Below are 24,877 nucleotides of genomic sequence, written 5' to 3' on the forward strand. Positions count from 1 at the left end.
TCTCTCCCTTGGCCAGCCCATCCATCCCATCTCGACTGGCCGCAAACCGGGACTCTCTCCCTCACGCTCTGCTTTCTGTTTTGGATTTCCGTCCTCTGACCTCCTCTGTTCTGGTACCGTATTGTATCGAGACCAGCTCCTCCTTCCGCCATTCTGCAATGCATACTAAACCACCGACATCTCCTCCACATCCCTCGAGCCAGACCCTCGACTTTTTGTCTTCACGTCTTGAACCCTCTCGACTTACTGTCTCATATATTTTGCCCTCCCTCAGGTACATTATGTTGTTTCCCCTCATCCGAGTGTAAAGACACGGCAAGCCGGCCTTGGAAACTCGACTGCTACCAACCTTCCCCACCTTCGCTCACCGCCACTTATCCCGTTCCCGGCACAAACACAAACACACACACACACACACACACTTAGTCAACGCACATCAACTCCTCACAAACAACAAACTTGTTGCCAACTTCGATATTGCCCCTGCAGCCATGGCACTGCGTTACCCACAACAGAACTATTACCTATATGGGCAGCCTCAGTGGCCAGAGGATCTCAAACCCGCCCTGACCGAGGACGATGCTTCCTCCATCCTCGACGACAAGGTTCTTGAGGCTCCCACGCCAGCTGATATGACACCCGCCGATGCTTCTGACACCCGACGTCCTCCAATGCCAAAAATGGAGGACGATTACGCCTGGCACGATCGTCCCCAGCCCGTCGTGCCTCAGCGTCATTATTCTCAACCCTCTATCCCATTATCTAGCCCTCATCCTCAGTACTTTTCTCAAGTCAATCCCGTCAATTGCCAGCCAAGCTACGTGCAACAACAGTCCTGGCCTCTTGCCGCCCGCTCCGAGGCAAATACCCCCACCCCTTTCTTCACCCCCGTCCAGGAGCCCTTCGATTCTCATGTTCAATATCACGGCGGGCCTGTCAACTTCACTGCTTTTCCCCAGACAGAACCCGTCTCTGCGGTTTCCATGTCGCCGCAGTCCAGCCAAGGAGGCTGGGCATCCACCACTTCCTCCGATGTCGCCGACACCAATCGACCTGTCAGGCATCGATTCAGAGGCTCCTCGCCCATGCTGGTCGTCAGATCCGATGGCATCAGGAAGAAGAATGCAAAGTTCGAGATTCCCAAGGAGCGAAATCTGCAGAACATTGACAATCTCATCTCGTTGACCACAGACGAAGAGGAGAAGAAGGAGTTGAAGCAGCAGAAGAGGCTGCTACGGAATCGTCAGGCAGCGTAAGTTTCCTGCCCCCATCCTGCGGCAACGAAGCCAATCCACTAACCATCCCACCCAGGTTGGACTCCCGTCAACGTAAAAAGAACCATACCGAAAAGCTTGAGCAGGACAAGAAGGCGTGGGATAATCAAAAACATGACCTCGAGGAATCCGTGGCTCATCTCGAGCATACATTGAACCAGGAAAGGGAACAATGGTTGCAACAGCGACAACAGTACGAGCACTTCATTCAGTCCTTACAGTATGAGCGGGATGAAGCCATTCGCACAAAGACCCTCGAGACTGCTGAACTCCGACGCATGAACAACATCTTGAAGGACTCTGTTAGAGATCTTGAACGCCAACAAGCCACCCGAACCTTTGCCTCGAACCCATCCAATGCCTTTGCAAATGATTTCAGCGACTTCCGGGCCCTTGATCTCGAGGACACCTGGGAAGATGAATTTAGTCTCATCAACAGTGAAGATCTGAAGATGGAAGAGTCTGACGCCTTGCAGAGGCAAGCCACGCCCCGACCACCCACATCATCCGCTCAAACTGCCGCGCCTCTCAGCCTCACCAAGCCGCTCGATGTCAAGGTAGATGCTGGCTTCAGTTGGAATACGTTTTACATGTGCTTGTTGTCCGGAGCCTTCATTGTCTCGCAAGCCGGTTCCAAGGCCACCAATGCTCCCACGTCCGTCGACATGGTTGCTCCCAACATGCCTATTCTGTCTGACGACTATCGTGCCGAGGCTGGTCAGGTTCTCAGTGCTGTACTGGCTTCAGGTCCTGAGGTTGCTCATGAGATATTACCGCCTCGGCCCGCCCTTCCCGCCCAAGATGAGTTCGGCGTCGTCATGCCTGGCCCCACCACCTCGGTCCTTGACAATCTTCATGCAAATCTGGTGACGCCATCACGTCAACAACAAGCCCAAGCTGCCTTTTCAATGTCTGCCGCCTCCTACAACCATATCACAAATCCCGAGGGCATGTTCGATGATGATGACGACGATGCTGCCGAGCTCAAGCCTACCCGTCTGCAGCAACTGTTTGCTCACATGCAAGCCGAGAAAGACGATATCGACAAGATGACCGGGCTCAGTGGCAAGGCAAGCCAAAGAAGTGTGCTCCTCGATCGTGTCCCGGAGAAGGTCCTTCGCGACTTCAGAGAGATGATCGCACGTGTCGAGTAACTCTTCCAGTTGCTGCCGGTCATCTCAACTTTCTTCACGCTGCATAGCCGATGGCTTGTTGACATTCTCTTGAATTTATCTATTTTGTATGGAGCATTTTTGTTTCCGTGTTTTGCACAAATCATGTTTGGGAAGGCAGCAGCCTTGACCAAAATCACAACGCCAAAAGATCACAAGCTTCAGAGCACGATTTCTTATCTTGTCCCCGCGATTTTGAACTTCTGGGATGATGTCATGACACTATTAACGGCCAAAATTATGTTTACTTTCCTTAGCATACGGGAATTCAAAGTTGGTAGATGAGCGCTGGTTTGTTCAGAGAAGCGATGAGGGACCATATGCTTTTTTTTGGGTGACGGACATAGCGACGGAGATGAGAACAAGGGGGTCAATTTGAATGGAACTGGGTGAATTATGCACCCAAGATGACATGATGCATGATTGCATGAAAACCTTTTTGACGTACAGTTTTGAATGAAAGTACAGAAAGATACAGAAAGCGCAAACCACATTGCCAAATATGAAATGATTCGAACTCAGCCTGCGTTACGCACGATTTTGCAGATTCTCACGACCCAACCAAAAGAGACGACTGGATGACTATTCTACTATTACAACTTCCCCGACTCTTTCTAGCGATCGATAGTTTTTGTTACGAAGGGAATATGATATGACTAGGGATGGAACTGCAACTGCAACTGGAACTGGAAATGGAAATGGAAGTGCAGCGAGTGAACGAACGAAGGGAACATGAGAATATGGTCTGATAGGAGATCCACGACCGGAGTGGGCATTGATCATGGACTAAGAACCGTAAAGTGGGTAGATGTTGGATGTGGCATTAGGATACGAGTATCCGGTCGGTAAAAAGGGGGCAGTGCCGTACAGTAATTGGCGGCTCGAATCAAATATCCCCCAATGGATCTGGTATCAGATCCAACTGGTGGCTCAACGGGTCCAGAGGTGATCGAAAGAGAGAGCCGAGAGGGGTCACCATATCGCTAGGATCCAACCTTACCTCATCCCTGTTTTATTCACAAGTCTTCCTGGTCGCTGTGATGAGACGCGCGGGTTTTACCACATGTATACACGAGGGTTCCACAGAAGACCGAGCTCGCATCAATGGTAACCAGGAAGAAGGCCATACATGGGTGTTTGATTTTAGGGTTATCTTAATATGATATGTCTCCCTTGGACATTTTTGCACCAGCATGCTCAACCATTTCTGATCCGATCAGGTCAGGTCATGGGGCCCCCCCCGGTTGCCTGTCGTCATGGAAGCGGAACTGCGCACTGAGGCTCAGCGTCCCCCCTGCCTCATGCAGGTCCCAACCGCCCAGTTCTCGCCGGCCGTCTGCGACCCAGGGGAGGGGAGGAAGGGAGCGAAGGGAGGGACCGCGGTAACCAGCCAGCAGGCGGCCATGGTCCCATGGTCGCGTCGTCACATCGTCACATCGTCACCCGCGGGCCGTGTTGCTGCTGGGAGAGGGAACGTACTCGTACCCGTACACCTCCCGGGTGGCGATTGGCCTTACTGGCGGTGACGATGATGGTGAAGGGCGGTGGTCGCGTTCGGTCGCGTCGCAATTGCAATTGACTCCAGAATTAATGATAGTAATACTGAACCAATAATGACACGGAAATCGTGGACTCCCCACTCTGGAGTTTGGACAGAGATGCCTTGCATGTCTTCTGCCGGCCCACCCTATCAGGGTAGATGGGGCCTCCTCTCTTCCCGTTCCTCACCGACTATTTTCCTTAGGCTGCAGATTTCTTGGTGCGGATCTCTAAAATAGGCCCTACGACAAGGAAGAAACCGGATTTTCAAACACTAAGGACGAACAAAAACTTGTTGATTCATGAATCAGAAGCTTCCGAAACGCGGTCAAGATTTCTCTTTATTTGTTCATCCTCACTGAGGGGCGGAAAGCAGGGAACAGTAAATAGAAGAGAAGAAACAATAGTATTTATGGCGTCAGTTGTGATTTGTTTCAGAATGTCGGCGGAGTTCTCGGAGATAGTTTCGCCCTCCAAGGAGGGGAGTGTCCTGGTCGTCTGCTGGTGTTGAATGGGTCGTTTCATAGGGAGGAGTGATGTGTAGGTCTGGGGATTCGGAAGTTTGGTCGATGGTTGCAGTGGCTGGTACTTAGGTACTCCCGTGTCATAATCATTTCATGTTATAGCATATTCTGGATTTCAAGGTTTTTTCCTTTGCGCAACGCTACTCGAGTCTTGCCCTCAAATTGCTACCTGTGAATGTAGGCGGGGAGAAACTCGGGTACAGGTCCTAGCCTACGACCCGGTCGGTTTGATGACTCTTGACCGAAATCTGGTCGCTCCCCTTCATTCACTTCGGTGGGTCATATTTTTCCTTCCAGATCCTGTTTTTGACACAGAAGACAAAGGCATAATCGTCAGCGCTATTCTGGAACAAACTCAAACAGAACCCGTTTAGATAAGTGTAATCGGGGATTAGAGCGACCTTTGGATGAAACATTGGAACAAGGCCTGAAGAGAGAAAATGCTACATCCAATTCGAATCGAGTTCACCTTGCGCCTGTCTCGGAAGGAATAATGCTCTCAAGGTAAATTTTGGAAGACGAGTAGGCGGGTTTCTTCCCAGCCACCACGATTTTGGTAATCGGTCACAACAATAGCAGAGCCGTAAGCAGCTAGGACAACCTTTGTCCTGTGGCGAGGTCATGGGCATGGTCATCAGGTGGTCTGGGTGGTAGTGGAAGAGGGCGGTGGAGCGTGGTCGCATGAGCGGTCGTCGCTGACCCTAGGGCCCCAAGACCCAATCAGGCAGTCCTTGGCATTGAGATTCCAGGACACCGTCCTTATTTTCGACCCGATTGAGTGGAAAACATGCCCGGGAATAACGAGACAATGGTGAAAAAGACCCAAGTCCAAATAGATTCCAAGACTGGACGCCGCATGTTTTGGAATTGACGCCCCACGCAAACGGTCGATCTCGATCTCCAGGGATCCAAAGGTTATGCAGAAGAAGTGGACTCGGAAGCTCGTGTAGGGCAAAATGGGTGTGGGATTAATTTTGGAACAACTTACCAGGTATTCCCCAAGGTCTTCGCACCATTCTTTTCCGCCAATCTGAGGAGCTGTGCCGCTTTAAACTATAATTAAAGTGAGCGATAATGTCAGTGACAGATTCATATTTCTCCGAGTTGGGCCAAAAAACAATGAAATTGATTCGTGGAATGGTGGGGTGAGACTCTTGGGGACTAATGCAAGGTACAATGAACGCGAGCCTGAATCGCAGCCGTTGACTGGCGGATGGCCTTGAGGGATTGCTGCATGCATTGCTGCCCAAAGTGATGCGGCGACAGAGAGGTAACTGTATTGGGCGTATTGATTGTATTTGGGGGCCGTGTTTGGCCGAACTGGTCGGATTATCCCATATTGTCACCGTCAGGTCTGCGGCTTGGAAAGCATGTATGCGGTCGCCTTTGCTTGACCTGATCCAATTGACGAGCTCGTAAATGGGGATGATGAGGCTCAACACAATACCACGACGCGCTGCAAAGATGAATCACGTGTTGGCTTGGGGCGGATGGAACCGGGCGTCGGTGATCGAGGAGCGTGATATATGACACCAAAGCACATGTCGCGTCGTTTCCCGGATTGAATGGAAGTGAAGATCGCTGATGAACGGTAGAGCAAAGAGAAGCGAGAAATCGAGACTTACCTTGTCCTTCTTACCCCCAAACCCTTCTAGGTAGCACCAAGCTGCTTCATTCATGGCATCCGTGTCTCCTAGATTCGCGGCGGTTTCGTAGTATTGCCGAGCTGCGACTTTGTCGACAGGCACTCCCCAACCATTTCTAAAGCAATTTGCCAATTCGAAGATGGCGAGGACCAGCTCCCCTTTGGCAGCACCGCCCTTTTTCATTCCAGCCTTCAAAGCATCAGACTCGATGGTGGCAGAGTTTGATGCTGCGGCAGAGAGATAAGTGACTGCCTCCTTGTGGTCAGGCTGACAACCCCAGCCATGCCGCAGAGACAGGCCATACAGGACCTGGGAGAGGACGTTCCCTTGTAGTGCTAGGACGCGAAACATTCTGGTGGCGCTCTCCAATTCGCCTGTCTCGTGTAAACGGATGGCTTCTTGGATATCGACATCACCTTCAGGATCATTGACGCTGCGAGGCCGAGGCGATGGAGGTGCTCCAATACTCAGACTTTCCATGTCACTGGTGGGTGGTAATGCACCAATGATGGGGCTCTTGCTCGCAAGGATGGTCGCACGTTGTTCCCATCTGGCCTCCTTGTCCTGACGGTCGCCCGACTCGTGATAGGCATCGTCAATGGATGGCAAATCTGAGGGCAGATTGACCGAGCTGGTGCTCTCAGAACGATCCTTATTTAAATGCAGCCTGTGTGAGAGCCTTCTGCGTCCTTCTTTTCTCTCATTTTCAGGTGACGAAGAGTCGGATGCGACGGGGCTCACACTCTTGCGAAAGGGACTGAACGACTTCCTCGACCCAGAAGGGCTTCTTGGTCCCTCCCTTGAAGATTGATGGTCCTCGCCAAAGGCAGGGGGTTTGATGTACTCTTCGGTATGGGTGTCCGTCCGGACAAAGGTAAAGTCGTTGGCATGTACCATATGCGGCGGCTGAGGACCGGTGCTATCGATCTTGTCCTTCTTCTTGAGCAACTCCTTTAGACTCGGCATGGTTGCAGGTTGAAGCTTAGGGCAAGTGGATGAAGTTGCAGTTAGAATTGGTGGACAGATGGAGGGGGGACTTAGAAGGGGATTGGACGAATAGCGCAGTGCAGTAAGCAGAGGAGTTCACGACCTGCTTCGATACTGTCGGCATCTTCTTATATATGAATCACAATCGCCGTGTAAATGAGGCATTGCTATTTTGGTCAACGACGACGATGAGGACACCGTGAGGCTGTGCTGGCGGTTAATTGGTGGTGGAGGTGGTGGGCGGCGCAAGCAAGGCAAAGGCCAAGAAGGAAGGAGCGAGCCAGACTCTGCTCCTCCCTGACTTGCCTAGTTGGCTGCTAAATTAGAAGGCGGTGGTGCGGTGCCAGTTGTGTGGTGTGCCACTGGCAGTCGCGGTCGCACCAAAGGGTCGTCGCTGCTCGGTACTCGGTACTTCATTCCTCTCAAATGGGGGGCTGGAAGGGGAATCTCACCCGCTTACTTAAATCCGCTCCCTGGAAGCTCAGGCAGCCATGCCCGCTATTAGCGGTTGTTCGGCGTCAGGCCTTGATTTATTATGCCCAGTGGAATTCCTACCCTTCCAGCCATATTAGACGGAGAACCACAGTTAATGCTGACAACGTTCCTCGTAGTCGTAGGTAGATAAAGTCAGAACGTTGCTCCTGAATCCTAATATTTGTATTGTACACGGTCCTCTTTTCCAGTCTTGTTCCGCTTGGTGGCAGCAATGCTCCCTCTAGAACAGCAGGCCAAGCGCTCCCCGCAACCACGCCGTCAATGGCGGCGGGCGCTTAACCAGACAGGCCTGAAGCTGGCATGCTCCAAGCTGCCGAGGTCCTGGCTTCTAAGCTCTGCCAGCCTTGGATCGCACTCGAAGGGCAGTAGAGCCCACTCGGCCCCCGTTAGGTGGCTTGCCCACGGCCACTTCCTTGCTCGTATTGTACACCACTCTTCGCGTGAAGATCGGGCACTAAACGCTCTGTGAAGGGACATAGGCGAGCCGTGGACAATCCTGCAACAACGTCCCTCCTTTCTATTCCAAAATTGTACGGGTACATGACACTCATCAAAATGCCTAAGTACCTACACCTACCTTAACTAGCAATTGAGTTCCTTTTCCACCATCAACTTCTCCATCATTCAAATATCACGCTTTATCAATCGCTTCCAATCACCCACAATGACGCTCTCTGCTGTATCAAATATGTCGATTCTGGAACTGCCTCAGGAGATTCTCAGTCACATCTTGGCGTGCCTCGATGCCCGCTCTGTCGTTCGTTTTGGACGGACATGCAAGGAAGCTGCTGACTTCGCCAGTCCGCGAAATCAGCTTCTATGGAAAGCCGTATTCTTGCACTTGTTTGACGATCCCTCTGATGCTTGGGCCTTACCCCGAGACCAGGATTCATCGGTGGCTGAGCAAGAATGGGATTGGTATCGGCATTTAAAGTCGAGGCTCGTAGCTCTGCGCACACTTCAAACCCTCCAGAATGGAAATGATGGCGTAGAGGACGAAATTGAGGCTATGCTCAGCATCATTGATACCGCGAAGTTCTCTCCATCCCCAAGTGACGTCAAACGGGGCATATTACCCTCCATTGATGACCGAGATTCATCTCTCAATTTGAAGATTCTCGCTGACGTGGACTACTCTTTTCGGCCTGGTATCGAAGTTCTTATTCACGAGTCCAGGGTGAATGGAAAGATAAAACCATGCAGCGACGAGAGGATGCGGGTTACACGCTCGATGGCTGCTACAGCACAATATGAGAATTGTCGTCCAGAAACCGCCGCTCGGCTTCACGTTCTTTATGGCATTACGATCCGAGAGCGCATCGCACACGAAGCCCGAGGATTCGCCCGACGGAAGGTCTACAACTGGCATCTCACCGGCCCAGACAACGAATATGGACCCTTCAAACGTGACGGTTCCGGTCACATCGACTGGTTTTTGCTCGAAGCCATCTGCTCGGTCATCGGGCGGAATTTCGAATTCTGCGTCGATGGCCATTTGAACCTGCCCCAAGGATTCTGCTATTCAATCCCCCATCGCACTCTGGTAGATCCTACAACACCCGAAGATTGGGCACGTATCACAGGTCCTTGGCTGGGCACATACTCCTTCCTGGACTATGCCGACCTCTTCGCTTTCAACGCGCTGGAATTCCCCGACGGCGAACGCCCAACACTGGACCACGAAGACGAAGCTTGCGGCGACCTAATGAGACTCGAACTCAAGTATGACCAGTCGATCTCGTCCGATCAGCGCCTCCGCACGGACCTCCCAATGTCCACGCACCTGCCACAGCTGTTCTTCTCAGGTCGTTCTAGAGCCAGCACTGGTCTCAACCGCCCCATGATTGGGGTCCGCGGCAGCGTCTGCCTTGTCCCCAGTGGCCGGGAGGCCAGATGGCGCTTCATCATCAGCTATGCCGGCCAAGACCAGTGGCAGCTGGAAGGCATCCAGCCCGGCGGTGTCCGATCTGGAGGTGTGTATGGTTTGTGGTCGCAGTGCGATCACGAAGAGCATGGTCCAGTCGGCCCGTTCTGCTATTTTCCAACCGAACTCTGTAAGCCGACCAGTATCGTGCTCAAGTCTTGAAAGGAGAGGGGGACTAGGAGAACGGGAAATGTTGGGTAGAGGCAGATTCAGCCCTCCTCAGCATCCCCACAAGCGGTACTGTTGACTTCGCGCTCGGTAGTTTCAGACTTTGCCAACTATACGCGCGGCTGGGGACGAGGTGAGATGGAAGTACACAGAACCACCATTGTTTTGCTATCCTAAAAGGCAGACTGACCATATCTAAATACTCCGGCCGCAAAGAATCAAATAAGTTTCCCTGTTCGGTTTCGCCGTGGCGCACGATGATGGCACGAATATTATTGATCAACTAGCTCTTCCGTGTTGACTGTGCTGGTTGATGTTGACCTCGGCCACGGCCAGTTGCCGAGTTCTCATATCATCAACAAGAGGTGTCTAGCTACAGCTGACTGCTGCCATGCACAGGGTAGCTGCGAGCCTCCTTCTCGTTCTCAATTATCGGGGTTTGCCTTCTGGGTTTCCCTCACTTCTTCAAACCCTGAGCCTTTCTGATCTTGTCCTGCTCGATTTGCCTTGCTTGGAGAGCCTCGACGTCAACTATGCTTCCCTTTCTTCCCTGGTACGTACTTTCAGGCAGGGCGTTGAGCTCGTCTTCAGCCTTGTCCAACTCACGGAACGTGAACCAGAAGGCGACCATGCCCACAAAACTAATGCACGCAATCGACGTGTACAACCAGGTGAACAAGGGGTCCTTGGAGAGAGGCACAAACGCTTGGCCGATGGCGCTGGAGAATGCGTTGGTGAACCAGTACAGGCCGGTGACGAACGAGCGCATGTTCTTGGGCGCCTTGGTGAAGGCGTATTCCAGACTGGTGATGTTGGCGAAAATCTCGGACAGTGCGATGATCACATAGGCCGGTGTCTGGATCCAAACCGAGAGATCTGGTGGGCCGAGTTCAGCAATGCAGTCGCCGTCAGTGGCGTGGTTGCCACAGGGTGATTTGACATAGATGAAATGCTGGATAATGGCGGAAATGACCATGGAGACGCATCCGAATGCAAATCCTGCAGTGATCCTCTTGATGGGTGTGAAGCGCCAACCGCGTTTGGCCATGGCTGGATAGACGAGCTTGTCGAGGATAGGAATGAATATCAAGAGGGCAAACGGATCAAGGTTGTTCACCACATCATTTGGTACTCCGTCTAGTTTCATCGTGCCGGCTTGGGTGACCAGATTGTTCGTCATCTGATTGTACACAAGCCAGTACATAGGCAGGAAGACAAAGACACCACATGCCGAGAGACCTCTGCGGACCTCATCGACCCAAGCGTCATCGAAGGTCATGAATTTTGGTTTATTGGCCACACGAGATGGCTTGGCTCTCTCCCACAGCTCATCGCTTTTAAGTCGAGCGACCAAGGCCTTGAGGTTGAAAGTCCAGTGGCCCCTCATGGCAAAACCGATCAAGCGGACTGCCTTGTATAAGACATCACCAGTTGGTGGTCGCCTGACGTACTTGTTCCGGCACCAGATCATGACAATCGGTGTGAATAAGAACAACACGGTCGGCAAGAGGAAGGACAGCCAGAAGCCTACATACTTCTCAGCATACACCATGGATATTTGGCCTGCCAGAGCGCCGACATTGATGAAGAAGTAGTACCGCATGTAGATCCGGGAGATGGTCAAACCAGGGTCGTGGATCACTCTCTCCCCCGACTTCTCGACAAAGATCGTTGCCCGTGGATACATGGATTCATATTGCTCGGCAATGAGGGGAGAGATGTTGCATTTGAAGAAACCCACGCCGATGCCGAAAAAGATCAATCCCAGACAGAAGACTCCTAAGGCGGTATTGGACTTTTCAATGACTCCTGGAACGGCAGAAATGACAATGATGATATGACCGAGAGTGGCAATGATGATGGCGAAATTGATGGTCTTGTAACGGCCCCAGTATGTATCGGCGACATATCCTCCCAGCATTGGCATGATATAAGACCAGAAAGAGTTGAATAAAATCAATGCAGTTGCAGCCTGTGTGCCTTTACCAAGCGCACCAGCTTGTCCGTCCGTACCTGCTTCACCGGTTTTGGAGCCTGGAGGCAAAGGCCAGTTGATATAGTTGTTGACTGCCAGGGATCAGGACGCACGCTTTCTCCGGATAGCAGGTACTCAGCAGACTCACAGACTTGGGTAGTTCCATAATAGGCAAACCTTTCGCAGAGTTCAACAAACGCGATGCTGTAGAGGATCATGGGAACATGTCCATGAGTCCGTCTCAGAGTCTGCAGCTCTTCCTTGGTCGGATACTGCTCTCCATTGGGCCCGACGAGGATATCGTCGGCTGGCTCATCCGAATCAGAGGCTTGGGCGGATGCTTTCAGATCAAGGCCTTGCTTCTCGCCGATAACATCTTTCTCTGCAGGAAGGACATAAGCTTTGGGAGCCTCTGCTGCCTCGACGGGCGCAACACCAGAAGACATTTCGTTGAACTATGAGTGCACCCCTTGGCTTCGGCTCTACTGAGAGGAGAGGTGGTCCCACGGGAATATATCCTTCCTAACGGAAAGCTCAGCATGCTATCGATCGGCAGGTAGCGTTGCATCGAAGGGATTATGTGCCACTTTACCATAAAGCACATCATGTCCGAGCAGGTTGGAATCCTGGGCAGGGTGTTGTGCAGGATCAACCAGTGAAGGCGCCTGTATTCCTCTACCAGGGTCGTTTTGAGTCCTTTTGGGTCGTTTGGTGCTGTCTTTCACGCCACTAGATCTCTTGGCTTTCACGCCCAGTTCCAGATAAGGCAATGCCAAGCCACACTAATCGCGGGTGCGTCGGCTTAGTCGAAAATCGCGGGCTCACCATTGGATGGTGGGAAAGCAACGTTACTTCTTGATAGTGTGATAAGCACCTTCCAGTCGAGCTTCTTTCACCCTTTCTGCACCTCGTTCGTGCAGGATTATGCCATTCAAGATCCTCTGCCAACATATTGAGTGTATTGCCTACGATAAAAGTCCCTCGGCCAAACGATAAGCTATGCATGGTGTCCATCACATGGACCTTCTAGAACTTGTCATCGTGGATAGCCGTCGTGCTAGCACGTATACCGACCACTAGAACGCAGGGTCTCGGACCGGGATCCAGGTTAGAGAGCCACCGGAGCAATGAGGTGAGGTTCTAAAGCTGCCTAGAAGGAACAACACTACCTACAGAAAGAACTCGTCCAGGAGGGATGCTGCACGCCTTTCGGCCTATCTTGATGGAGAAGGTAGGTATACTCCTCGGAGGTGCCCGGTCGCCGTCTAAATCCGACGCCTAGAGGAAGAAGGTGGTGATTCTCATGACAGAAGAATTGCTCATTCCAATAACCACGGAGAATTAGGGGACCCTTGGAAATACAACCCCGTGAATTGCCTCTGAATGCTCCTTGACATGACAGTTGCAGAAGCCTATTGCACGCACTCGTACTTGCGTGTTGAGAAGGTCACTCTGAGAGGAATAGAAGGCTATCTTCAGCGAACTTATCAATAGTTGCTTCGTCAAGGATATCCAGTACATACGGATTCACATTTACCACTTCTTTCCGTTCTTAGCCGTCGGCTCCAAGCTGGTGTGGATTTACATGTTCTCACTCTCGTTTGACGGGGAGAGGATGGTTGTGGAGTAAGGCAAGGCTATCCACTTGTGATGATAATGATGCATTTGTTTCTCGACTGTTGGGACTTGCAGGGTTAGACGTACATTGTTCACTTGCCGTCACTTCTCTGGGACGATCGGACGCATGCGGTGATATCCTCTCAAGTTTTGACAAAGTCCATGCAAGCGCGACCCAGTTACGGATGGATGGCCGAAACCAATTATCCGAGACGTTGGATTTCATGCATATTGATAGCGGGAGAACATTTCATTCTTTCCCATTCCTTCCGATCATGCATGCCACCTAACCAACTGCATAGGTCAACGAGATATGCATCGGGGCGACGTTGCACAAAAATCTACGTGCAGCGATCTCGATCACGGTGTACGGATTGACATCGGAACTTCATGCGCAGGTTTGCTAAGATTGTGATGCTAATAATACCCCCCGAGCCAGTATTCGGGCGTTGTTTGATGTGCTTTACACAATTCCACAGAACGAATGTTGATTAACCATACAATTAGACTTCGTGGTGGAGTAGACCGCAGTGGACTCACGCGCCGCTGGCATCGTGGAGGAGCCCCTCGACCCTCGGCCCGCTACACCACGACGACGGATGCCATAAAACTAGGGGACATACAGGGTACATACAGGGTACATACAGGGTACATACAGGGTACATACAGGGTACATACAGGGTACATACAGTATGAGGCAATGCAGCCCTCGATGGTTGAAATTGGAAGTTGCGTCGGACAAAAGTCCAAGTGCTGTTCTTACACTAGCACTTCCGTCGACGTCAGAACGCTACAACCATACGAGCGGCTCCAAGATCTTACACGAGAAGAGCTCCTAGAAAGGTTTGACCCTCTTGCCGTTTTGAACTTTGCGAATGAAGACGCCGGATCTTCTCAGCTTCTCCTGAGCTCTGAAGCTGCAGCTGATGCCTGGCAGGCCCCAGCCATATCCGTTCGATGCAAGATCAATGAGGCCTCAGGTCGCCGACAGCTCGTATCGCCCTCATTTCTAGATGGGACAATAGTTCACTGGCTTCCCAAGCGTGGTCAATCGGGAGGGGGCTCGGTTCTGCGAGTATGGAAATCCAGGCGAGTTGTGGCATGCATCGGATCGAAATTAGTCTTCACGAGTAGAATTCAAAAACCTTGAAGCTCTTTTACGTTTTGGAGAGCAATGAGTGTGGGAGAAGAGGAAGGATCCCATCTCTTAGCTTCCGAATCGTTCAGAGCAAGCAATGGCGGGCTTTGCTATTAAAGATGGTGTTTTCTCCCATTCCAACTTGTTGCTCTACTAAAAGTAACGTCCTCCCTCACAGGATCGAGGAATCCACGAGAGAAGTCGCCAGTCCAGAAGTACGCCACAGAAACCAAGACGACGCAGCGACCCCGGATGCGTGGGCTCAACGTAATCCTCCTGGATGTATTATTGTGTGCAAGGCCGTCTGCAGGCCTTGCTTTGGTTGTAAATTCTATCGAGTGTTTATACCATCGATACTCATCTGCGTCGTGTGCTCATAATATTGTCATGGCCAGTGCGATCGAGTTCTGTCTGTAAGTTTCTGTTGAACCAGGCACGAGCAGCGATGCACTGTATACCGAAGTCTTTTCGAGAAAGAGGGTCGAAATCGGCAGACATGCTGGTCGCGTCTGGGTGTGTTACGTATGCGTGTGGTTCCAATATGGGCCCACGGCCGGCGGCCCCCAATCCAATCAGGGCACATCGCCCGGGGAAGACGTCATCCACCAGCTCAGCCCATTGCGCGGCGTCCCAACAACGAAACCTCGAGGACTTCCACCATGATGGGCGTGGGATGATGGCGGCTGGCTTGAAGGTGTGCTGCGTGTCTGAGAATTGCTTCACCGCTCCGGTCGAACCTGAATGTGTCGGTGGGCTGTGGCCAGCCCGTGCATGATGCATTATTTCTCGGTGGCGGAATGCAGCAGTGAAAAATCGAGTACGGCGGGTGACGGCCAACTCAAGCGCTGGTAGCCGCATAGTGGACTGTTACACCCGGCATGCCTTGCGCAATGACTTGGTAGGTGGTCTTGGTGCTGGTGGAGACTGCACTCTCGGGACTGTTATCCTTGTCCGCTCCCACCGCCCCCGTCGACGCTGCAGCAGCTTTACTGGCAGTCAGCTGAACCCTTAGTGTTGATGGCTCATTGAAGAAGCCATCGTCGACGGGCTCATTGGTGGACGATAGTCCCGTACTGAGGAGGAGATGGATCAGTTTCTTGTACATGGTTGATGGAGGTTTGTGGTTGTCCGTGCGTAGCAGTGTGAATGAGGTGGCGAGTCGTGGGAGAAATAGGACAAGAAGTGGTGGTATAGAAATAGGGAAAAACTTACAAGACAAAGCCGAGGAGGTACGCTGCCATGTTGTAGTATTTGACCGATTTCTCCTCACCAGCCTTTTGATAGACGGCGCGACAGGGCACTGCCGGTGTACTGTAGTAACAGGAACCGATAACAGGTACTGGGTACTAGGTACTAGGCGACTCGGTATCGCGGGTCTGCGGATCGGTGGCAACAGAGGTCGCTGATAGGCTATGGATGACGAAATGGTGCTTTGCCGCGTAGCTAAGCTTAGCACAGTTCTAACTTTTGCTGTCTCGGTTACGAAGCAGCTGTCGTGGCCTGGGTCAATGGTGGCAGGGTGAGTCAGGGACTCAGGACACACGTCAATGGGTTCTTATTTGCAAAAGTCAGGTTCAGAACTCAAGCACAGAGCGGCTGTAAGCACAGAGCAGCTGTCAGGATGTGGCCATGAATATGTAGTCTGGTAAGCGTATGTGCGAATATGGACGCGGTATCCCGTCACGACTCCTCCTGACCCTGATTTGGCACTGTCAGTCTCCCCTGTCCGCGTCCGAGTCGGCGGAGCCAGGCTCAAGGCGATGGCCTGATATTGCAATTGAAAGGATTCCGATTCCTAGCCTGCGGTGCCAGTGGCAGAATGTGCCCCGGTTTGCTCGGTTGAGAGAGTGTGTGCGTGTGTGCGTCTGTGTACTGTATGCACTGATGACACTGTGGATTCATTCTGATCCTCTTTGCCTCGAGGAACACCGAGTGCGCCGGCCGGGGCCTACATTCAGGCCATCACCACCATTTTGGTCGCGAGCCTAAACGGGAATACGAGAATCTTGTTCAACCTTAAACAACGTCCCAATTGCTGGTCACTTGAAAGTTTAACCTTGTCGTCGCGACTCTGTATGCCCAATACAGGACATGGTAGCGAGACAGTAGCGTCTCGCATGATCTGAGAAGTTGCGAGTAGGGCGGTAGCCAACAATCCATGTCTCAGATCGCTTCCTTGTTCATCGAAGCACGATGGATCATGGGGTGATCCGCATTTAGCTACGGAGTATAGCCTATAGGACAAGCAGCAGCACTCGTGCAGAGTAGCTAATCAAGCTTTGGGCCTGTCCTTAGGTTGGGCTTGGGACCTTGCGACCTTGGCGCCCTGGTTCCCGAAGTCCTTGGACCTTGACTCGCTTGCGCCGCCATATTGAGCATGACCCAAATAGGCCGCACCAGACCTGACTGGATATAATGGATGGAGGCCTCGCCGCACAGTAGCCGAGGCGCCCTCAGCAGTTGGTTCTAGGCGCAAGTCACTCGGGGAGCATAGGGCAATAGGTGGTCAAGGCGTGGGGCACTGATGGAACGAACAATCGAACGCCAAGGGGCACCCTGCCCTGTCACTAGGTTTCGTGTGACAGACAGGACGTGACATGCTTGTCATTTGTTTAGGCGCCAAGAAGTCCGTTCTTTGTCCTGAGATAACAGCCTTTAGTCCACATATAGGCCCTGCTTAAGCCTGGTCATGTGATGCACTACTCGAAAGACATCGATATTAGAGGACTTTACTAGTAATATTTGGTGTGAATTAATCTATGTAGCGCTAAGCCTCTGATCTCTAGCGCTACACCAAGCCTCTAAAGCCTGCTAGTGTCATGACGTCCGTCAAACACCCTTCTTCTGTCATTCATTACCATTTGATTGTCATTTTACTAAAGTGACTGACGCACTCGAATCCTACCCGGCACCCACCCTCAGCACCCACCGCACAATGGGTCAAGTTCAAGTCCCGTGGACTCACGTGCCTGCCACTTACACAAAGACCTCCACCACGTAGGAGATTTCTGTATGGGGTTGGGGAGATTGTTTCCAGCTGTCAGCGACATTGATTGTCACCCAGAACCATGAGTCTCAGGGGAAACGCCGCTATTGGCCTAGAATTGATTTCTCGTATCTCGAAGTCGAGACTCGTCTCCAACAGAGACATCAATCCTGCATCATAGGCACTGACCGAATAGCACTCGTCAGACCACCAACCCTATCCTCGCTTGCATCATCTCGTCGCTGCACATCGCCTTCTCGCGATCAGGGTTCAGGGAATCTCCTCACCCCCCCCCCCCCCCCCCCGGGACCGACTTCGCTCAGTCTGACTCAGACCAACTCTGAGGGAAAGCCACTTCACTAATTACATGAATCCAATGACGATCCCAGTTGACTCCTACACAAGGCTGTGCTTCCCGTAATAAGCAGCGCAGGAATCACTCCGAGGTCCGCCGGACAGCCGCTCCCGACGAGTCGGCAGGGAGCCTGTGTCCGCATCAGGCATCCACACAATGGTGCCGTGATAATTTAATATGTTCGCTACATTGTCGCTGAACGGAATTCTCTCTTGATACCTCACCACGACGACTGTCCCGGAACTTCTCCACTCGCAACTCATCACATTTTTGGGAATGGGTCGAAACGCCTAAGCTACCTCTTCTGAATCTCCTCGGGGCCACGGGAGGCTGTATCCGCATCAGGCATCCACACAATGGTGCCGTAATAATTTAATATGTTCGCTACATTATCGCTAAACGGATTTCTCTCTTGATACCTCACCACGACGACTGTCCCGGAACTTCTCCACTCGCAACTCATCACATTTTTGGGAATGGGTCGAAACGCCCAAGCTACCTCTTCTGAATCTCCTCGGGGCCACGGGAGGCTTTTGAATCCGTGACCCGGCTGAGACGGAAGTCGTAAACGCCGATCTTTTGGGAAACTCGCTACACGTGTGTGTACAACTGGGCCGGACAGACTTCTCATTCGAGTTCTAACATGTCCCACTCAATCGTTATGCTTCTATATACAGTCGCGAAAATGCGGTCAGATGCCTATACCACTTTCCAGACAAACATGTTCCTCAGCATGTTCCCTGGGTTCCAAATCTGGTAGGGCTGCGAATCATTACCTTCATGCTCACCCTCGTCCGCGAGATTACTCTGTCCAGCCATGGAACTCCGGTCTGCAAGCATGATACTCTCTTGACGTCTTCGCCCCTCCCTCATCTTCCGAGTATTCACCTCGATCTCGCCTACTTTCCAACCCCGCGCCACCCAGAGACACAGCCCGCCGGCGATGTACATGAAGGCGGTGAAAAGTTGAGGCGGTAGGTAAATCCAGCTATTGACATTCCTACGACGCAGCTCAAGGGCAATCGCCTCGGCAGTCGTTGTCGGTGGAACCATCAGCACCCAAGTCCAGCTCAGTCCAGCTGGTAAATCGCGGATTCCAATGAGTTCCACTCCAACCGGTGCGATTGTCGTCCAGAACGTTCCAGCCACAGCACCGCCCACAACAGCGAAGAAACATAGTAAGCCCATCGGAGCCGAGATCGTTTCTGCCGGTATCCAGAATGCCAGGCAGAAAATCCCACACAGAAATGTAAGGGAGGTCGCCAGATTCAGTCGTCCCCATCGGTCCGAGCTCAACCCGATGAGCGGACGGCCAAGCATTTGTCCAGCGTTGAGAACTGCTCCTAGCACACTGCCTTGGTCGGCACTAAGGCCAATTGCCCGGCCGTAAGCGGGAAGAGAGAACAGGAGGATAACATATCCAAACATGCTGAAACATGACCAGCCCTGGATGAGTAGAAACTCAGGGCGCCGCAGCAGCTTCCAATCGAACGCTCTGTGGCGTGCTCCTGTCTGCTTGTTGCGATCACGCACAAGATTTGAAGCTGTCAGGTTGACGGCGAAGGTACAGATAGCCAGGATTCGAAATGCCCACGGAAGGCCCAAGTTGTTGATCATGGCTTGAGTAGCTAGTGAATACAACAACCCACCTGCGCCGGAACCAGCTGCAGAGATTGAATTCGCGAGACTCCGCTTCTTGGTGAACCATTGAGGGATGATGCTGACAGAGCCCACAAATAAAAAACCCATGCCCCAGCCGAAACACAACCCTTGACTTAGAATAATTTGATACTTTTCTTTGGCGAAACTCGCCCCTACGAGAGACAGGGTTTCAAAGAAGACGCCCACATGAAGACAGACTCGGGTGCCATAGAGATGAATGACATGAGTTGCTAGTGGAGCGACCAACATCGCCTGGGAAATTGACAGTCCACCAACAAAAGCGTAGGCGAGAGGAGATGTATCGGGAAAGTAATTGTGGTTTAGATAGTAGGCCAGGAACACGCCATACGAAGAGTTGACACCCCACGTGTGAGCTGATGTAAAGCATCCAGTCAGTTGATATTTCAACATTGGCACCAATCGGTAGAGGTGTGCTATTTTGCGGATCTCAGATCTCTCCAGATCTATCATTCGGGATCGCAGAGGCTTCGATCGAAGTTATGGAAAACATAATCACAAAATTCATGACTCACCATTGATGAAAGCATTGCAGGCAACACAAACCCAACCGTAGCCACCATCTGGAGGAGTATCTTCTATCTTTGGGAATGAGTCCGATGACGGTCGACGCTCGAGGTCGACTTCATCACTCTTTTCGGAAGAGGCATCTTGCTGATTGGGACGAGCGCGTGAAGTCACTGGGCTAATGGGGATATTGTCGGTCATCTGGCATGCGTGTCTCAATGCTTCCAAAACGAATGTGAACGGATGGACGACGAAGACGACGGTGAGTGATGTCTTCTCTGAAAGCTATGTCAAAGAGGGAGAATGATGACTCGCCCTTTTTTCTTCCTAATCCTACATAACCAAAGGGCAGAAAGCCGAGGGAACTCCATGTGCGTGGTGATCGTACATACCAAGGGCGGCTGCGGAGGTACGAGGTAGCACTGAATTGGTCATTGAGTCATGGAGATGACGATGCCGTTGGGTGGAATCTGTGGAGAAGATCCTAGCGAACGCTGTCCCTGTACGCTGCCCGATGGTCTTCAGGTACAAAAACGAGTATTGACCAGCGGCGGACATGTCCTTTGGAAGCCCGAGTTGCCGTGTTGCCGAAGAGGGGCGCAGTAGCTGTTGGCGGATGGCATTCGCCCGCGGTTTGAAGGACGTCCTTGACCAAACTAATCTGCGAATGACTCGTTCCAGATCTTTTGGCTCGCAAGGACAGCATCACAAGGATGTGGCTCTCTAGGGAGTTGAGTCAGTCATACGGTCCCTGAGAATCTCAGACGTTATTGTTTCAGAAATATCGATTAGCGATGAACATCGTGATGGCGTCACCGAGTCCAAGTGGAGGAAGATGCGCAATTGGGGTCGCTCTTGCTAACTCTGACGTAAGCAGTGTGGTTGCCCCGCAACCACAACCACCAAAACAAAAAAGTTCCCTGATTGTATCTGCCTGCGCTTCTCCATTAGGAGTACACACGAGTAGCACACGATCAGCACAGCCAGCACACTGAGCATCGATCATACAGGACTGCTAACAAGAGCGAGATTTCCTATCCTAGATCTCTACCCATGATCTGATCCCAGACTTTTCCAACACATTCTTGGAATATCGACCGAACGCACCTCACCGGGGTGCATATGCAGTGAACACCCGTTTCGATTGCAACTGCAACATCTCCCAACATGTTCCACAAGAGATCAAGCTTGGGAGGGAGAAAGGTCTCTCCTCCTCAACCTACATTCATGACCGATGAACAGAAATGTAAGTTGTCGTTAAGCACGCAAGAATGCCACCGCGAAGCCCTCCCTTCGGGTCAAAGTACTCACACGTCTTTTCAGCCTCTTATCTTGAGAGACTCCGCAACAGTCGTCCTGCTAGACCTACTGGCTCACGTCCCCCACCCTTTGCCTCTCGACATCATGCATCCTTGTCCTCTCAATTTAATCTGACCCGATCTGACTCGGCTCCAACGGTTTCCAGCCGTAGCGAAGATTCTGAAGATCAACCATTCGCCCCTGGACAAGCCCCACCACCAATGCCAAAATCTGTCTCCTTCACCTCGACCACGACCAAAGGCCGGCCACTTGCTCAACCCTCATCAACTGGGGAGCGGCCCGTTGTCCTCGGCAGGAAAGTATCCCCAACCGCAATTGTGCAACTACCCCATACATCTTTGGATGAAGACTATCTCGAATCTACAGCCCGCCAACTAGAGAAGGAGGAAGCTCAAAGTCTTAGGCAGGCATTGGAAACTATCGATCAAAAGGATGAGGAACAGAGGATCTACTCTGCTGCTCAGGACGAGGCTGCAGATTTGGTCTGGAAACATCGCAACCCAAAGGCCGCTGAAGAGGAGAAGACTGCGCCCTACGTCAACCCAGACTTGAAGAAGGGAAGGAGACGGAGTAGCGGTCAGCGCCAGGCTAGTGGTTCAAGAAAGGTCTCCTTCCCTTCTGCACAGGACCAGATCTATGAAGAACCCCTCCAGAAAGAGCCCGTCATCGAAGCTCCAGTCAAGACGCCTCAGGCAGATTTGCCCCTGAGGCTCAAATCCACAAATACGCTACCCTGGCTGAGAAAAAAGGCACCAGAGAAAACCGAGCCTGCGCTTATCCAAGATCCCAGGAAGTATGACATGTTTGAGATGCACAGAAACCCAAGAATTCGGTCAAACAATGCCGAGTATACTTTCAACACGCCTCCACCCACGGCATCCGCCGAACCCATCCATGAAGTGGACACTCCTAAATCCACGACTTCATTAGAGATCAGGAGCGAAGATATTCGAGCAGCTACTAGTATGAAGCGAAAGGACAGAAGTCCCAATTTGCCAACCCCTACTGCTGTCAGTGATCGACCCGGCCGTCCTATCGTAAGCTTCGACAAAACGTGGAAACCTCCCACCGATTCTCCACGAACTAGTCAAGACCTGGATCGCGCAGTCATCAAAATGACGGAGTCTCCTTCTATAGCTTCTTCCGGTGACAGACCACTACCAAGACCACTACCTAAGATGCCTGAAGTCACTGTGTCGGCTCCCACGGTGCCAACTATCAATCTTCCTAAGCCAGAATCAACGTCACAGTCAGGAGTACCGGTCCCAATGGTGACTGTGTCCGGCTCAGCTGTGCCGACGATCAGCATCTCAGAAGGCGGTCCCGGCATTCCAACGATCAACGTCGAAGCAGATAGAGGTACACCTCCAACACCACTTCCCAGCATCAACTTACCAGGCGAAATCAACCACTCTCCCAGACCATTGCCTAGACATTCAGCAACTGTACCGGTTCCTTCGCAACCCCACAAAACACCGTCAACTCGTATCCCGTGGTTGAATCGAGGCGCAATGCCCACAGTATCCTGCTCAAGTTGCACTCTTCCGATATCAGGACGCATTGTCACCGCATCAGGTTCTGCCAGTTCAAGCCCCAAGGCTAGATTCCACCCGGAATGTTTCAGCTGCTACCACTGCTCAACGCCCTTGGAATGTGTGTCTTTCTATCCGGAGCCGGATAACAAGCGAGTGGAACGACTTCAGAACGAGGGTATTGATCCTGACTCAGTTGAAGGATGCAACGACGCCCTAAGGTTCTATTGCCACCTGGATTACCATGAGTTTTTCTCTCCACGGTGCCGTTCCTGCAAGACGCCCATTGAAGGGGAAGTGATTGTCGCGGCCGGGGCGGAGTGGCACGTCGGTCATTTCTTCTGTGCCGAGTGCGGTGACCCGTTCGATTCGAACACACCCTTCGTTGAGCGTGACAACTACGCGTACTGTGTGCGCTGCCACACCAGGCGCACCTCCGCACGCTGTCGACGGTGCAGAAACCAGATCCTTGATGAGTTGACCGTCGAGGCCCTAGGCGGCAAGTACCACGAGCAATGCTTCAACTGCTTCGAATGTGGAGGCGGCTTCGGCGAAGAAGGGCGCTTCTTCGTCCGCAATATCCAGATCGAGCCCACGGACAAGGAGAAGCGGAAGGGCATCACTCGGAAGATGGAGGAGAAGCCTGTCTGTGGCTCCTGTGAGGAGAGAAGGTTGAAGGCTTGATTCTTGAGGCGGTTGTTTTGACTCCATATGTACCTGGGGTAGCTAGCCAGCATCCTTGGTGCCACCCTAGGATTGGTGTTTGCATCCGGCGTTAGCATTGGCGTCTGACTCATGTGTCGAATTGCATCGTTGGATTCCAACTAAAGAATATTCCGGACATTCAGGCGCTGGAAGGAAGAGGTCGCTGACTACTGAACTACATAGCGTGGATGGTGAGCGATCACATACAAACACATACGCTGTAAGCCTCCAAAGATGGATGCACTGAGCTTCGAGCCAAACCAGATGTTTTACGGAGCTCGTAGTAATTACCTTAGCTACCCAGGTAGTAGCACGATATGTATGTACTGCACTACGAGCATCTTCAGCCCAGGAAGCTGAGCTCTGTGCCGCGTCTGCCGTTCCAATACTCAGGCAGTGAGCACTCAAGATACATGCATCGCGCTTGGTTGAACGAATTAACAGTCCTACTACTTTTGCCTTTTTGCTCTCACTCTGTCTCTCCTGCTCAACAATGCTGTCCTTTTTCCCCGTTAGTATCGACATATCAATCAATCAACGCAGCCGAGCTACCCGCCTGTTCTCGAGTGCATGATTTGCTCGGCTACGATCTTCTCAACGGTAGAAAGCTCCAACGCGATCCAAGCCAATTCTCATCTCCGAACTCCAACTTCCATGAACTTCCTTCCACTGTTCAGCTGCTCATACCTCAGGGTGCCCACAAATCAGCCCATCTCCACCGCCATAATAATGCTGTTGAAGAACAATATATGAAAAAAAGACGTTGAACCCGATTGCGAAGTTCCCTGAACCTGCCGTGACTCCATTCGCTTAAGTGGCTCATCATACCGCCTGGGGAAGAAAGACACCCAAGCTTTTTGTTTCCAACCCGACCGTTCCAGAGTCTGACCTGGCTAGACTCCGATATCGCTCGTATTATCCCCCAAGCCCTCCAGGTACCCCAGTACGCCATTGCCGGTTGGAGGAATCCGGTCTGAAGTGGCCCAGACACTGAGCAGGAGTGCCAAACAAAGGAAGCAGGGTTCCCTTCCCAGCTCCAAGTGCCCAATGTTGTGATTCATCTCCCATTTTCTCCTTTGAAATGCATAATGGTCGCTAAATGTTCATATGTAGTCGTTGTTGCGGTGGTCTTCAGCCAGCTAGGCTTACAGACCATGTCGAATGCAAGGATAATATCTTCTTTTTGTGGCGAAGAATATGCCTGTGTATCATCTCTAAATGTAAAACAGTAATGAATGAATAATCGCCACGCACATACACCTAAAACGTGAAATTTTCTTTTGCAAGCTGGCACTGATTGGCGTCGTACAGCTGTTGGTGAGCTACCTCCCAG

At 51.9% G+C, this 24,877-nt stretch overlaps 7 protein-coding genes across 7 annotated transcripts; 3 read left to right on the forward strand and 4 right to left on the reverse strand.

Moving 5' to 3' along the window:
• Positions 1–491: 491 nt before the first annotated feature.
• Positions 492–2,428, forward strand: A1O9_11264 (uncharacterized protein; the record flags this gene model as incomplete). Its single annotated transcript, XM_013399983.1, has 2 exons — positions 492–1,252; positions 1,312–2,428. The coding sequence occupies 2 exons, from the start codon at positions 492–494 to the stop codon at positions 2,426–2,428; spliced, it is 1,878 nt and encodes a 625-aa protein (XP_013255437.1).
• Positions 2,429–5,978: 3,550 nt separating this feature from the next.
• A1O9_11265 (uncharacterized protein) lies at positions 5,979–7,121 on the reverse strand (the record flags this gene model as incomplete). Its single annotated transcript, XM_013399984.1, has 1 exon — positions 5,979–7,121. One exon carries the CDS (start codon positions 7,119–7,121, stop codon positions 5,979–5,981), a length of 1,143 nt encoding a protein of 380 aa, XP_013255438.1.
• Positions 7,122–8,325: 1,204 nt separating this feature from the next.
• On the forward strand, positions 8,326–9,723 carry A1O9_11266 (uncharacterized protein; the record flags this gene model as incomplete). The annotated part of the gene is made up of 1 exon (XM_013399985.1): positions 8,326–9,723. The coding sequence occupies one exon, from the start codon at positions 8,326–8,328 to the stop codon at positions 9,721–9,723; it is 1,398 nt and encodes a 465-aa protein (XP_013255439.1).
• A 463-nt stretch (positions 9,724–10,186) lies between these two features.
• On the reverse strand, positions 10,187–12,150 carry A1O9_11267 (POT family proton-dependent oligopeptide transporter; the record flags this gene model as incomplete). The annotated part of the gene is made up of 2 exons (XM_013399986.1): positions 10,187–11,796; positions 11,853–12,150. The coding sequence occupies 2 exons, from the start codon at positions 12,148–12,150 to the stop codon at positions 10,187–10,189; spliced, it is 1,908 nt and encodes a 635-aa protein (XP_013255440.1).
• Positions 12,151–14,816: 2,666 nt separating this feature from the next.
• On the reverse strand, positions 14,817–15,564 carry A1O9_11268 (uncharacterized protein; the record flags this gene model as incomplete). Its single annotated transcript, XM_013399987.1, has 2 exons — positions 14,817–15,196; positions 15,333–15,564. 2 exons carry the CDS (start codon positions 15,562–15,564, stop codon positions 14,817–14,819), a joined length of 612 nt encoding a protein of 203 aa, XP_013255441.1.
• Positions 15,565–18,499: 2,935 nt separating this feature from the next.
• Positions 18,500–20,188, reverse strand: A1O9_11269 (uncharacterized protein; the record flags this gene model as incomplete). Its single annotated transcript, XM_013399988.1, has 2 exons — positions 18,500–19,836; positions 19,996–20,188. 2 exons carry the CDS (start codon positions 20,186–20,188, stop codon positions 18,500–18,502), a joined length of 1,530 nt encoding a protein of 509 aa, XP_013255442.1.
• Positions 20,189–21,258: 1,070 nt separating this feature from the next.
• Positions 21,259–23,523, forward strand: A1O9_11270 (uncharacterized protein; the record flags this gene model as incomplete). Its single annotated transcript, XM_013399989.1, has 1 exon — positions 21,259–23,523. One exon carries the CDS (start codon positions 21,259–21,261, stop codon positions 23,521–23,523), a length of 2,265 nt encoding a protein of 754 aa, XP_013255443.1.
• Between the last annotated feature and the right edge of the window lie 1,354 nt (positions 23,524–24,877).

Source organism: Exophiala aquamarina, assembly GCF_000709125.1.
Source record: "Exophiala aquamarina CBS 119918 chromosome Unknown aczIA-supercont1.16, whole genome shotgun sequence".
NCBI lineage: Eukaryota > Fungi > Ascomycota > Eurotiomycetes > Chaetothyriales > Herpotrichiellaceae > Exophiala > Exophiala aquamarina.